This window comes from Necator americanus, chromosome IV (assembly GCF_031761385.1).
Source record: "Necator americanus strain Aroian chromosome IV, whole genome shotgun sequence".
NCBI classification, from domain to species: Eukaryota; Metazoa; Nematoda; class Chromadorea; order Rhabditida; family Ancylostomatidae; genus Necator; species Necator americanus.
In genome coordinates this window covers 29910676-29925786 of record NC_087374.1, presented here as the reverse complement: position 1 = coordinate 29925786, position 15111 = coordinate 29910676, and the positions used below count along the sequence as shown (strand labels likewise).

The 15111-nt window shown below is 38.1% G+C and overlaps 1 protein-coding gene across 1 annotated transcript; it reads left to right on the top strand.

Moving 5' to 3' along the window:
* Positions 1 to 10342: 10342 nt before the first annotated feature.
* On the top strand, positions 10343 to 11495 carry RB195_003205 (uncharacterized protein; the record flags this gene model as incomplete). The annotated part of the gene is made up of 2 exons (XM_064200759.1): positions 10343 to 10451; positions 11389 to 11495. 2 exons carry the CDS (start codon positions 10343 to 10345, stop codon positions 11493 to 11495), a joined length of 216 nt encoding a protein of 71 aa, XP_064056640.1.
* Between the last annotated feature and the right edge of the window lie 3616 nt (positions 11496 to 15111).

Here is a 15111-nt window from a genome sequence, read left to right as displayed (position 1 = left end):
TTTTTCATTTTTATGCTTGTGTACCTTATTCTAGATCCCTTAAACTCTCTTCAGCTATCGATAAAGTCTCGGATAATTTAACCTGAGTTTAATTTCCATCAATCGAATTTAGGAGATTGACATCTGTTCTGTTCTCTTCACTTTACAATTTCTTCGTATTAGCATCCAGTTCCTGGATATATGACAGAAATAAAATAGAAAGGACATCATCCACAATCCGAGATTCTTTCTAATATAGAATTTTTTGTAGCTAATAAACATTAATTCGCACACAAATGTAATACCGCCAACTCTTTTGTACTGGAAGAGCAACTCTGTTTAGTTTTTCTTTTCCATATGAGTGGATAACATTTCCCTTATCCATTTCTTAGGAAAACACTCTAGTAAATGCAGTTCTTAAAGGCATCACCGCACGAATCTGAGGTGGTACGGACTTCAGGTGGAGTATTCGTATACGGGATAGTAGATTACGGAGGAAAGGGTGATTCCGTCCATTCCTTCCTAATTGCCGTAGAAAACGGCCCGGAAGATACGGCTTCAGGCGTTCTGGCGCACTATTTTCTACAGGGAGTTCGACTGGAGCGCGCCACCCTTGTGCGGCGTGGCATCTTTCGGGCCGTTTTTTACGGCAATCAGGAAGAAATAGACAGAATCACCCACCTCTCCATAATCCACGATCCCGTATACGAATACTCCACCTGAAATCCGTACCACCTCAGATTCGTGGGTGATGCCTCTAAGATCTTGGAACACACTGAAAAAGACAACAAAATTTGTGATCTTTAGAGATTTTTCTTTTCTCGGAATTCCATTGGATTCCATTTCATTGGATTACTTTTTTTTTTTGCAACGATGGAATGCGAATGACCGATAATCCGTTGACGTAGTTTCGTTCGCATTCGTCTAAGGTTCGGGTAGTCTAGGGTCTAAGGTTACTTCTAAGGTGTATTATAAATAAATAATTGTTTGTGGTTGCAATTCTTTTTGCGATTTCGCACATTTTTTTATTTTTATCATTAAATCTCTCTATTTTTGTCTTACACATGGAGTTTCTATCGAATATTCTCAAAGGCTCCTCAAGTTTTTAGTTCTAGATTTTTTTTGTTTTTTTTTCTGACTTGATATAATATCCAGGTTGTTTTTTCTCGTTTCGAAAAATACTCCTCCTGGCCTCATGAATTAGTGAACATTTTCAGACAAATCCCCCTCCCCCCTGAACATCAGGGAAAAACTGCTAGGACAATATCAACCAACATGTCAACAAATCACATCTTTGTCAACCATTCAAATCCCAAGAATTACGGTCTAATTGTATGTACGTGTGTGGATGTGTACTTATGTGGTAATGTGTGTATGTTTATGGGTATATATATATTTGTTTACATGTGTATATGTGATGAAATCTCGGAAATATTATATTACCATTACCTCTGCTAATAAGATGATATTATAGGTGTTTATCAGCGGTAAAGTGCTCTTCAGATTAGGGAAATCTGTTTTTCTCTCTTCTGAGCTCATTTTCGATAACCTCGTTCCCCATCGCTATTTCTACAAGAATTTCTGTAGCTGCCATTAACCACATTGGAGAATTTTTCTCTCCTTCTGGGGATTTTTATGTCCCAATTCCACAATTTTTGTTCTTCTTTGTTGCACAGAAATTTAGAATTCTTTTCTACTTCTCCCACATCTTTATTGGTCGAGCTATTAAAGATTAAACTACACCTTTCGCTTACCTTCATTGGGGAAAAAAACAAAACGGCATTTTATTAGAATACTAAATGGTATTTTATTAGAACAATTTGTAGTTATTACGTAAGCATAAAAATGTTTCCGATAGCATTACTTATAACTTACGTAAATAATTACTTAGAAATGTATTTGATATATTCCAGATGAAAGAAAAACATTTTTCTCGAGAAAAAATTTCCTAGTTCTCAATCTTAAATGTCAGTAAAGTATGTAATTCTCCTCCATGTCTTTTGTAGAAGCAACACTTCTTTAATAACTAGGCTGGGAGCGTTTACTGAGGGGTAAATTTTTCTTTGATTTTCTCCTCTTTGGTTCCTTTCGTTTACAAAATTCTCCACCAAAGAATCCTGTACAAGCGTAGTTTTTTTTCCAGTGGATTTTGTGCATCGTGTAGCCATTAATTAGCGGGTAAGCTGAACCAACAAAACAAAAACCCCTCAAAATTTTATTAGTTTGCTTGCCGGAGCCCCATCGAGTAACAAAATAAAATGAATTATTGATGTAATAATAATCTACCTAATGGAAAAACGAACAATGCTTCAAAAATCACGATTTTGTTTTTGAGGATTCATCAGAAATTCTAGGGTTTTTTGTATGTGCATCCTATAACATTGAAGTGAGATCGTGAATAAATCGCTTTGGATTCTCCTCCTGCACTTAAAAAAAACTGCTGCAGAATACATTAGAGGGTTCTGGAATCTTCTATGGAAATTTCTTCACCAATAAAAGAACTCTTTTTTCTCCGGATATTTCCTATACCTTAAAAATTCCTACCTTGAAAGTTCCGAAGTTCAGGAGAATGTTTGAAGTCTGCTTTGCTTCCGTAATGGACATTGTGGACCGAAAGCATCTGAAACTTTTTACGTTTAAAATCTTGTCATTCCTATGGGTGCAAAACGTTGCTTCGTTGGTTAAAACGATTGCTTTGGTTCTGCTGATTCATTTGAATTCTGGATTTGTAACTGGTATCTCTGTATTACTTGCAGTCTATATACATCACCAAAAATTAGAAAGAAAGTATTATCGGAAATTTTTCTTCGCTTTCAAAGTTACAAGATTTCACTACATACGGATTTCACTTCTTTTGCTCGACAAAGATCCTCAGTGTGAAAATTCCTTATTCATTTTTATTCGTTTTCGTTTTCATTTTTCTATAGCTAATTTTTAGTTCTAGTTGGATTGATCAACAGAATGTGTTAAAATCACTCTTATCTTTGAAAGATTTGGAGTCATCATTGGAAGTTTTTTCAACAGTGAAATTTTCCCAATTTTCCAAGATTTCCACGTTATTGAAATAGTTTTTTGTTCTGAGGAAATGTCTCTTAAATCCCTAAACCATTCAAAGTCCAGCATGACAGTAACACATTGTTATTTGTTGCAAGATTTGCAGGAACACTACCAGGCTTTTTCTTTCGCAAATAGAAATAATAATTTTTCTTAATAAAATAAAATAAAATATAATTTTTTTACACAAATTATCTCACTGATGAGAAATATTTTGATTGAATTCAACATTCTTTATATATATATATATATATATATATAAATTCGAAAGATATATGATATTTTTTATAATAACGAGGAGCGTGCACGTTAAGGACCCTGATTTACTAATATTTTTTACAAGACATACGTTTTGCCATTTCTAGAATACGCCAGCCCTCACACACTTCCTTCCTATGAAAATCGACTTAACGTGTTGAAATTAAAGAGCTTGAAGTACAGACGAGTAGTTAACGGTTTACTTTTGGGTTTTCGGATCCTACGAATGGAAATTAAGCTAAAGGCAAGCAAGTATTGGATTCTCCGACCAACAAGCGGGAGAACAGGAAGCGTCAATTTGCACTACTCTAAACCGAAAACTCTTCTCAACTATGTTTAACTCCTTTTTCTGCAGAGTTGCGCGTTGGATTATTCTACTTCCAGCTGAAATTATGTCTAGTCCAAACTCGAAGATATTCAAAAACAGGCAATCCAGATGAAATGTCCTACCTATTCTCGGAATGGGGGATGACTAAAATCTCATTGTTTCAGAAACGTGGAGCAAGTTCCTCCCCTAACAAGTGGCCAAAATAAGCATTGGGGTGATGAGTGTTTTTTAGCTCGCAGTTTTAGTTCTTCTTTTTGTGTTGTTCATTATGACACTAGCTAGCTGGAATTCTGCATTGATATGCTCCTTTTCAAATTCATCCCTACAGTCAGTCCTTATTCTCTCCTGGTGGTGGAAACCCGCTCAAGGATAGCAAAGTTGGTGAGCCCTTGCGTTTGAGGTTCCCCACCCGTTCCCACCTTTCCCACCTCAGAGTCGCTGACGGATTCCTCCGTTCGAGGTTAAGTTGGTCACCCAAACCCTGGTATCCGTTTATCTACCGTAGTCCGGGTCTGGGAAAAGAATCTCGCGTGAGGATTTCTCACCTTCTGTAGCAGGAGAATGACCTGCCAACCCACCACTCCTCATGTATTGAAGGACCAGTCTTGTTGCGTAAAATTCAGGCGAAATTCTAGTGAGCTCTGTTCCACTTGTTTTTTCTGTTTTTGTGGCACCTGCAGGTGTTTTCAATAAATAAATAACTAACTAAATAAATAAATATGGATTTTGGAGGCCTTCATTTTGTTGGAACATTTAAGTGATCTTGTCCTGGAAGAAATGGGATTTTTCTCGATAAATAAATTAAAGAATTCAATATTCCCAAAGGATTTACTGCTAACTGTTCCGTTACAGCGTCCGATATTGTGAATATACGGAAATCGTGTAATTTTTAAAAATGGTTGCTATACATATGTAGTATAGGACAACCAGTATAACTTATATATACTCATCCTGAGGTCGGCCGTGAGAAGACAATGAGTTTTCCTGATCTTTGAACATCTTGCCAAATGGACCACACTTGTGTTGTTTTCCATTCAGGATCCTAAACTATCTTGAAAGGTACCAATTACGCATCAGGTCATCTTTATTTATAGCACTGATTTTTGCTTCCGCTCTTGTTCTCATACGTTCCTAAATGTTCGTTTGGATTCCTCCGGAAAATTTCACCGTTCTCCGTCCATTTTACCTTTTTTCATTGTTGAGAAGAAAAGAATAAAATAAAAAAGAAGAAATTTGTTGTTTCAGCATGTACAACCGAATTCTTATGGAGCCCCCAATGGCATTATTTGTTATCACGATCCCTGTGATCATCCGGCTTGGTTACTGTACCGATGCTATCAACAACACAAATCACTGTGAGCGTTTTATGGTTTGGTTTTTTAAATTTGTTCGGATCGATATCGATGTCCTCCGCTGCTTTCAGCTCCATTTGAAAATTCGAACGGGAACAAAAATTGCTTCTGCCGTAGTTTCCATGAATTTCACCTAAATGTATAAATTTTCCCTTCGAGACTACACACCATAGTGTGCGTTCGGACATTGCATGCCTGTGCTATGTATAGCCGGGTCAAAATATCCTGACTGGAAGAGTGTAGTGAAGCTGAGCAGGGTCCCACCGCGAGCACAACTGCACACAATGTCAGCTCATTTTGATTCCTGTAAGTTTCATGGACACATGAGCAAATCAAATAAATTTATCTAACTACTTTAGCATCCAGCTTTTCATAAAATTCATTGCGTATTCGCTTTCAGAGCGTTGATATTCACAGGGAATGGGTGAGGTTAAAAATATTATGAACATCAATTATTAATAACTAGAAATAAATAAATATAGAATACTAAAATATTATTGATATATCTTTGAAACCTAATTTAAATTAATAACTTATCATTATTGATTAAATTTGCTCCAATTTTTTTTGGCAGAGTCGACAGAACCATGAATAGTGAGTCACATGAGCTTATGGTAAGGTATGACTGATGATGTGAACAAGATTTCCGGTTGTCTCATCGTTAAATCTGCATTTCTTTAAATTAATCATGTGAAGTAAGCAACATCTAATTTTAGTTAAACTGTTCCGTCGTTACGGTATTTCACTTATTTTTAGAATAGGAATTTACAGGCAAATCAAAATGATGTATGAGGGTTAAATTTTTAAAAATCGTTCTTCATATACAAAATGTATATGATGAATGATTTTTAAAAATTTAACCCTCATACTCATAACTTCTTCGAGGCTTTGCTCTGAATAAGACACTCATCTTCCTGATTGATATGGATTTTGGAGAGAATCCTCTCACTTTCAAGACACAATTCGACAAAATCAAATTCAAACTCATTCAATCAATTTTTTTCAATTTTTTTTTCAAAACCAATTGTTCAATTGATGTTTCCAAGAATTAGCTTTGTCCACTTTTGAAGATTTGGACGAATTGGCTCAAAATAAGTTAGTATCACATTTGAAACACACCTTTCGCCATAAGTTAGCTGCGATTTTGTAATATTATTAAAGCGAGCGTATAATGAAATTTGCGCAGTTGGAATACTTCTGGAAAATACACAGTTCGGTGTTCGGATTACGAGTACGAACGCAACTACGCTCATTTCGCCCTGATCATTCTAAGAATGGCGTGGGAAAGTGCGTTGATTCCTACTACCCACGTAAGAACGCACTGCGTCTGGATAGCGAGCGGCCAAAAGTCGATTGGAGAGAGTTGGATGGGGCTATGGTGATACTCACAATTTACACCACAAACTCAACAATTTTCCCACAGATTTTCCAACTACGCCAGTTTCGTGACACGCTGCCTCTAATGTAAACTACCATGAACTTTGTAGGAGTTCCCGTATGTACATGCATCAAGCACTCTTTCACATCCTTCTTTACTTTGTTTCTGAAGAAGAGAAAGGAACGAGTAAAAGTTTACAAAAGCTATCGTTTCACGACACAATCGACTGAAGAATTCTCAGAAATGTCTATTGATTAGTTAGAGGCTGTGCTGTCAACCTGTACACGCCGCTTATAATTAAAGGTATCACTCCACGAATCTGAGGTGGTACGGATTTTAGGTGGATTATTCCTATAAGGGATAGTATATTATGGAGAAGAGGGTGATTCCGTCCATTTCTTCCTAATTGCCGTAAAAAGCCGAAGATACGGCTTCAGGCGTTCTGGCGCACTATTTTCTACAGGGAGTTCGACTGGAGCGCGCCAGCCTTGTGCTGCGCCGCTTCTTCCGGGTCGCTTTTTACGGCATTTAGGAAGAAATGGACGGAATCACTCTCCTCTCCATAATCTACTTTCCCTTATAAGAATACTCCACCTGAAATCTGCACCACCTCAGATTCGTGGGGTGATGCCTCTAATAAATGTATTTGTATCCGCTTTGGTTTCCTGTCTCTTCGTCTTCGTTAATTGTGAGGAAATTGCGATTGACGTTATTTTCATAGGTACCGTGATAGAGGACAAAGGCACCTGTAAAGAGTGTTGTCGGTTCTTTTCCTACTGAAGAGTAGTAACCTGTTTACTCGTTAGAGATGAGACGATGACAAAATGTTTTTCGCGGATATCTACTACAAACATAATTTTCGTTCATTTACTTGCTGACTTTTGACTCACACTGACTGTCAACAGCCGTAGTTTCATAAATGGGTATTCAAAGCTGGACAGGAGTGAGTTATTCCTAGAATTTTGTAATCAGAGTCTTTTCGGGGCATGGAGTGAGGTTAATAGTCGAGAGAAATGATGCTTCAGAAGATTCAGATAATGGTTCAGATAACGAAGAAAACGCCCCAGATAATGATGAAAAGAGAAATGTTCTAATTCAAACAGGGTGCGGTAACGATAACTCCCACATTTCGAAAAATCACTGGGATCACCAAGTCGTGGATGAATGCTATGTCATCGACGACGGGTGGGTGTAGCGCAGTCGGTAAAAGGTTCCACGGTGTCTTCGAAATTGATCGATGGTTCGAAACCTCCCTACCCCAACCAAGCCTTTGATTCCTTCAGTCGACAAATTGGTGCCAGATTTGTTTCGGATGAAAACACTGATTTGAGACATAGGCTACTCGTCGCAAGTCATTGTTTAGGCCAGACATGCTTTCGTAAGCAACAAACGGTTCTGAATTGAGGTGACGGGATGGCGGCGCATCCCAAACGGATTGACTAACGCCAAACACTTTACCCTTTATCCTTTAATCAATTTGCAGAAAACCACAACGGTGCAAAGAAGATGCGTTTATGAAGATGAAGCTCTGAGGAAGAGCGATACAAGAAGTTCTTAAAGAGAATAACATCGGAGAGCAGAGGAGTATGCGCTTGTTCAGTGTGAGGTCTCCAATCATAAAACGAGGGCGGTCTGCAGTTCAATTGAAAAAATAACCTCGTCGATAACTACGGAAGGGGAAGTCGTCCACTAGTTTCATCCTTATTTCTCGGGCAAAAACCTACTTCTGAGGGAAGGTGGATATGTCATTCCAGTTGTTCTGTTTTCTGATGCACTACATTGCGTCAATAAAGAAGTCGCCTGGTCCGGTCAAGATCTAATCCAAAGGACCAATCCGCACGACCATTCTGACAAGGATCATCACACGATTCCATGATTATATCCAAGATGTCTGACCTGTGGATATTCCATGAGAAGGGAATTTGCAGAATATCGACAACAATACTCCAAACTGTTCAATGGATGTGGTCTACAAGATCTTTACACCAACAGTTCTAAATTACTGGAGGAAAATACGAGGTGAAATTCGACCAAGCATAGCAGAAAACAGAGTATTGAAAATGGTTTTTCACCGCGGTTGTCCATATAAACATCGTCTCAGCAGCAGCAGTTAAAGGGAGCTTGATATCAAGAATCGGACTTGGTGAGGGGTTCTGTGGGAAAAGCTAGGGATGGGGTCATAGATTGTGGGATCCGGGAGGTTCCGTTCACCTCTCTTGGCATGGGAAACGCCGTTTTTGTCGAACATTTCCGTTGGACACCCTTGTGCACACGTCGCATAAAGTGCGAGCGGTCGATGATCGGTGGTGTCTTCTCATCAGTTTAAGTGAGACCATTGAATAGGCTGCTGTGGGAACCGGGAACCGGAACATGGAGGAGCGTTATTACGTACTTTACACGGAGTAAGGCGGTTCCCACGTCCTTTTTTTCTAACAACGACTAGGGATAGATGAGCGGAACTATCCCGGATTCTGGTATTTAGAACTTCATCTTTAGCTTATCCAGAGGATTTCCTCATCGCGACAGAGGGAGTCCTTCGTCGTGGTGTGCTGCCTTTAAAAAAGTGTAGCATCAATACAAGATGCTAATAGGTCTCGTTTTTACTGCATGGGGAACGCCCTTCGTTCGATTGAGACGGATTTGACGAAAGTCTTTTAAGCTTTCGACTATCGAAATGTTCCCGCTCATTACAGGCAGATCCTTCTTCGCACATATGACTACTTCATATCCAGTTTCGTCTATACGACAAAAGAATGGGGCGGTATATGACCTATTTAGGTAAAAATTTGAAAATGAAAAGCAGCGGCTGCAGCGGAGCAGACTTTCGGTAAAAGCGGACGTCCAGCAGTTGCATCATCCTCGTTTCGCTTATGACATCATTGCTATAATGTCAATTACCGGCCGGGCGGGAGGAAATGTGGCGAAATTTCGCGAAACACGTAAAAAGATTGGTCTTCGTCAAAACTTGCTTAATCAAAACTTGAAAAAAAACGAGGAAATCATGTGTATCTGATGATTTTTCTGAACTCAGCAAGACGAATGTTCGACTATATGTAGATGCCAAGGCTTGGAGAAACAGTAGAATGAGCGGGTGGAGAAGAAACAGCAGAATGAGCGGATGGAGACGGAGTGAGCGGAAAGAAGCCGGTTTAGGAGCTTATCATTGCAGCTATTAAAGCCATTAAAGTCGTTAAGGTCGTTAAAATACATTCCTTCAGTTTATTTTCTTTGCAAAGCCCAAATATTCTTTTGCCCAATATTTTCTTTATCGTATCACCACAGTGGTGGGAAAGAACACAATTTTTTGGAATGTTGAACGGGCGGTGCTTCAAACGAAGGTTTCCATTGCTAGTTGTGGAAAAAAACAGATTATCGGCAAGGGTAAGCCGTTTTTAACAGTCCACTTTCTGCTGCTATTCTGTTGTCACAAAAACACTTTGGAAATTCTTGAAATCTCTATGAGTTTTTTTTACAATTACACAACAGCTCATAAAGTATTCTATGAAAGAATATTTTTGCTTTTTACTTTTAGGCGCAGTTATGAAATTAAGTAAATATGACGTTATATCACTCAGTCGAAAAAAAATACGATTTCTGACATCAGCATAATAGACCTGGAAATTCATCTTTTTTTTGAAATTTTATTTCAAAATAGCCAAGGTTGCTTCATATAAGCTAGGCTGCAATTTTTGAGGGAACGTTCTTTCCGTTGTTCTCCATAAATTACCGTTTTTATGTTTTATAGCGTTTTTTCCTATGCAAGCTCATGGCTGTTTTAGTATTTTCGTCTGTTTCAGCAGCAACACAACTCTGCTATTCTGTTGTCACAAAAACACTCTGGAAATTCTTGAAATCTCTATGTGCTTTTTTTTCTCACTCATCATCGTCCTACTCTGTTTTATCAAATTTGCATAGCAGAAATCCTCGTGTTTTAAGTGGATTCATTTCTGGATAAGGATTTTTCATTCCCATAATTTACATTTGGTCTCTCGAATGGCTGCTGTACGCCATGGAATTTGGGAGCTGTCGGTAATCGACGAGGCTTTCGTAGTTGGGAAAGAAAAACAGAGGAATGCTAAACAAATGTCACTTAGCAGATTTGGTAATTCGATAAAGTCAATGGACGTGGATGGTCTAGACCGGAGCTTATTTGTTGTTTTGTTGGAAGAATATGAGAACAGAAGTGTTCAAAGATATCCGTATTATCCATAGCTTCAACGAAAAGGCTTCATAAATTTCTAGTGGTGAGTGGTATTCATTTAAGCGAAAAGAAAGAAAAATACAGAAGAAATACATGTCGCTTTTCTGGATGGAAACCCGATATAGACAACAAGTGACGTGATGGTCACCATCTTATATCTTTACGTCTTTATCTAATTTGCATCCAGTTTGTGCTTAAATTTGGCTATCTGTACCGAATTTTTTATCATGTTTTATCACATGCTTTTTCTAAAGTGAAATTAGTTAATGAATAAGAAACAAATAAAAATAGTACTAAAAAACTAGAGCTGGTGAAATACAGAGGAGTCGAGATTGAGAACCTGCAACAAATCCGAGCAGTCGAAGTGGATTAGCTGTGATGCAAAAGCAAGAAAGATGGTAAATCTGTTAAATAGCACAATACCTACAGTAACTAACTACTGTTAACGATAATGTGTTAACAGTCATTTGATTTGAAAAAGAAGGATACCACAAAATTAGCGACGATTGGACCTGAGCCACGAAAAGATAGGGTGACGGATACAGATCCGCGATGGAATATGAGCGCAATCTTGCTCAGTTCTCCGTGTTTTTCCTGAAAAGGGTACTGAAAACGAATTTGCCGACAGATAATTTTTATGAGGGCAATTTTCTGGGGCAATTGAGAGGAACTAAGTTTAGGATCATGGTGATATCACGTGATCGGCATACCGTGACCACATATCTTCGTGGAGAGACCCTGACGTTGTAAGTTTCGTGGTGCACTGCTTTTAATTACAGATAAATCCTTGACATGTCCATGACGAGTGTTGCTCAGTTCAATTTATTATTATTGCCAGCATTATTATTATTATTATTATTATTATTATTATTATTATTATTATTATTATTATTATTATTATTATTATTATTATTATTATTATTAGTAGTAGTAGTAGTAGTATGAATACTTGTAACGGAGCGTACGTATGTGTTACTATACGAGAGAGGTGGGGTACGTGACAGCTATTACTATTTATATTATTTCGTCTTCTATTTACATTATATTTATATATTTCATACCATATTAATATTATTTTTATTTATATCATTTATTACATGTATGCGCTCATAGATCCATCGGATGCAGGAAGTTCGACTCCATTTCACTCCATTAAATTTATTTTTACCTGAAAAGCTGGCTCGCATCTAAATATTAAATTATGTTAAAATGCTAAAAAAAACTTAGGAACGTGAAAATAAAAAAATATGACGTTGTTGTAAATGAAACCTAGATGTGTCCGTAATTGTGTTTACGATTTCTCGAGTTCTCTCCACTGCTGCTATCCATATTTTCTAATTGATGACATAATAGCAAAGAAGACTGTTGCGTTGCATTAAGTCCACGGTTGTTAACAGCAAGGATAGCGGCGCGAAATCATAAAAGCTTAATGGCATCACCCCACGAATCTGAGGTGGTGCAGATTTCAGGTGGAGTATTCTTATACGGATGAGATGGGAGACTATGGGGAGGGGGGTGATTACGTCAATTTCTTCCTAATTGCCGTAAAAAAACGGCCCGGAAGATGCGGCGCCGCACAAGGCTGGCGCGCTCCAATAGAACTCGTTGTAGAAAATAGCGCAACGGAACGCTCGAAGCTGCATCTTCCTTCTCTCCATAATCTACGACCCCGTATACGAATACTCCACCTGAAATTTGTACCACCTCAGATTCGTGGAGTGATGCCTTAAAGGTATCGTACGGAGGCCAATAGATATTATTTGGATGATACGGATATCCAAAGTAGTAATTAATCTTACTGAACTTTAGTATGTTTTGAAACATTCCTGCGCTCTTTTTGGTGCTTTTTCTTCGCTTCGAGACCTGCTTTGAAATTTCAAACAACGATCCGAGCTGTTAACGGGACGGGCGTGAACCTGATGCACCGTAGTTTTCACTTATTTTATTTGGTGATCAATTAATGTTGTTGACAACAGCATTTGTGGTTTTCGTGGGAAATATAGGATGCAGCAACCGAGAGAAATCGAGAAGTCGTACAATCATTGTAATTGCGATTATTCTGAGAATTTTTGCATAGCGCTATTCTGTCTTTTTCAAAGGCACCATACCAGGAAATTGACGATACTGGAATCTGTTCACGAGAAGATTGGTTTAGGAGTAAAGCGTACGAGCGCACTGACTCTCAATTTCTCCTTTATTTTCCTAAAATACAACGTGAAACGACCTTAACGATCGGATTTTTCTACGAGACACCTAATAACGCACACTCAGTTACCTGCTGACGCTATCTCTCCCGTCCGCTGGTAGGTACGGCGAGAACATGCAGCTCCCATGCGTCACGTCATTACGTGTCTCGTAGGGGAATTTGATCGCGATTGAAGGCTATTTGTCACGTTGTTTTCAGGAGAATTAGGGGATAATTGAGGGTGATTGTGCTCATAATTGTGATTTAACACTGTTTTTGTTAGAGAGATTTTTTTAAAGCATACTTTTCCCCAAACCAAAAAAGGTCCGTCGCTCTCAGACGAAGCTCTGATATGAAAGATTGGAAATGCTAGAAAAAGCATTGCATTAACTTATCTTTTTCTCGAGCAAATGTACGAATTCATATGGATTGGAAATTGCTACTCATGCCCGAGTCGTTGTGTCACTTAGCGCTGTTTCCCGGCGATGGCACCGCCCACAGATCCTTGCCGAGCCGCATCCGCACTGGTGCTTGTTTGGCCACGCGGCGGCGGTAGCCTATTCCCGATGAGCCCTCCCCCCGTGATGATGAAGAGGACATGATAGGATTAACAGCGACGACGAAGAGTGCCGTTCGGAAAGCGTTCTTCGATCAGATCTGTTCGATTCGTCTCCTCTGCTGAGTTACGTGAAGAAGTTCCCCAGCCCTATCCTCCTGCTGCGCTTATTCTATGCTGTACACTTCTGTGCTGATTACTTTGCACATAATTCATGGTGCTACTGGCGCCTCCAATACCGGTGGGTCATCCGCGATTCTGGATTGTTTTTGAGTGATCATTAATTACTCAAGTGTCACACGTTTCGTTATCTCATTGAAATGGACGAATTCATTCAATTTTATGCATTATGCTATCTTGTAATATGCTTTTTATTTCACATATATGATTTTATTTTTTTGTCAGAATTGTTGCTCTTTGTGTAACATTAATTTCTCTAGTGAATTCAACATCCTTTTATCATTTAATGTGGACAATTTTTGTATCAAATAATTCATTCAGCAACTTGTGCAGTGATATATTTGAATGGAAAATTTTCTCTCTTGCAAAGTGCGACAGTTTTCCTCGGTTTTTTCTGAAACATTGACCAGAAGACAGAAATGCTCTGAACATCTGCAAAGGATTACCTCTATAACACAACAGGTTGAAGTAGATTTAGTGCATTTGCGGACATTCAGAGAAAAACGGTTTGAAAATTAAAGGGAATGAGAGGGATGTAATGAGGACGAAATATAACATTATACAGAACTTTGTTTGCTTACGAAGTTTTATGTGAACAAAAAAAAAAGAGGGAGAAAGTAAAAAAAAAGAATTTCCTTCTCAGAGGAGATGTGTTTTTGAAAGTTTTAATATTAATGCTTCTTTTGTCCTGTAAGAATAAGATAAATCTTCGACATTTGCTATCGCTTTTATATTTTGCCCTTTCCGAAACATATGTAATCCTAGAGGAGCCGTACTTTTTAAAACAAAATGGGAATTGTACTTGTGGGATTTGTTGCAATCTTACTGCGTCATGGTGGATTCAGGTCTCATCTAACTTTCTGGAATGCGACTTTTCAAAAAAAAAAAACGAATCAAATAACTAAGAAGTTTATTAGAATAAAATAGTTATTGTACGGTGTATTCCAGAATTAATCAATCAATTAATAAAGCAGATTGTAGATGTAAGCGTTAACATTTTTCTATTATTATTGTAAGTTCACCTCGATCGAAAGAAGTGACCGTTTCCTCTTTTAAACTGCGGGATTTCGATGTTCAAAAAGATGATTTTAGCACTTTTCAACAAAAAAACCTATCTGTTTTTTCCTTTTGCTCGATCGATAGGATTCAAAAATCTCCCGTAGTAGCGAGAAAAAAACCATCGTACTGTCACTTCCTGTACGAACACTGAGGATTGTTTTTCAATTATAAAGCATAGAATAGTACAAATTTCCATTTCAAAACAGAAACGCTTGATTTCTTTGCTTTTCATCTGTCATAGTTTCCCTGTAGATTTCAGTATTGATTTTCCTTCAGTCGATACTTCACCACGAATCAATTGCAAAAACTGAAAATATGATTTCATCTACGTGCACAATGACCATGTAAAATTTTGGTTGCCAGGAGGAACGAGAAATTTGCTCATTGCATGCGCTTCTTTTTCTAAAAGACTGCATGTGACATCCAACATTCACTTAATGCGGATTTTCCCATTTTTTACGAAAGGCTCCGAGACATTGTAATGACTTGTGTCGAAAAAGAAAAGCACAAACTCTGCCACCTGTTTAACCCAAACCCTTTCAAAGCGGATTTGAAACATTGTAACCACTTTATGGATAGTA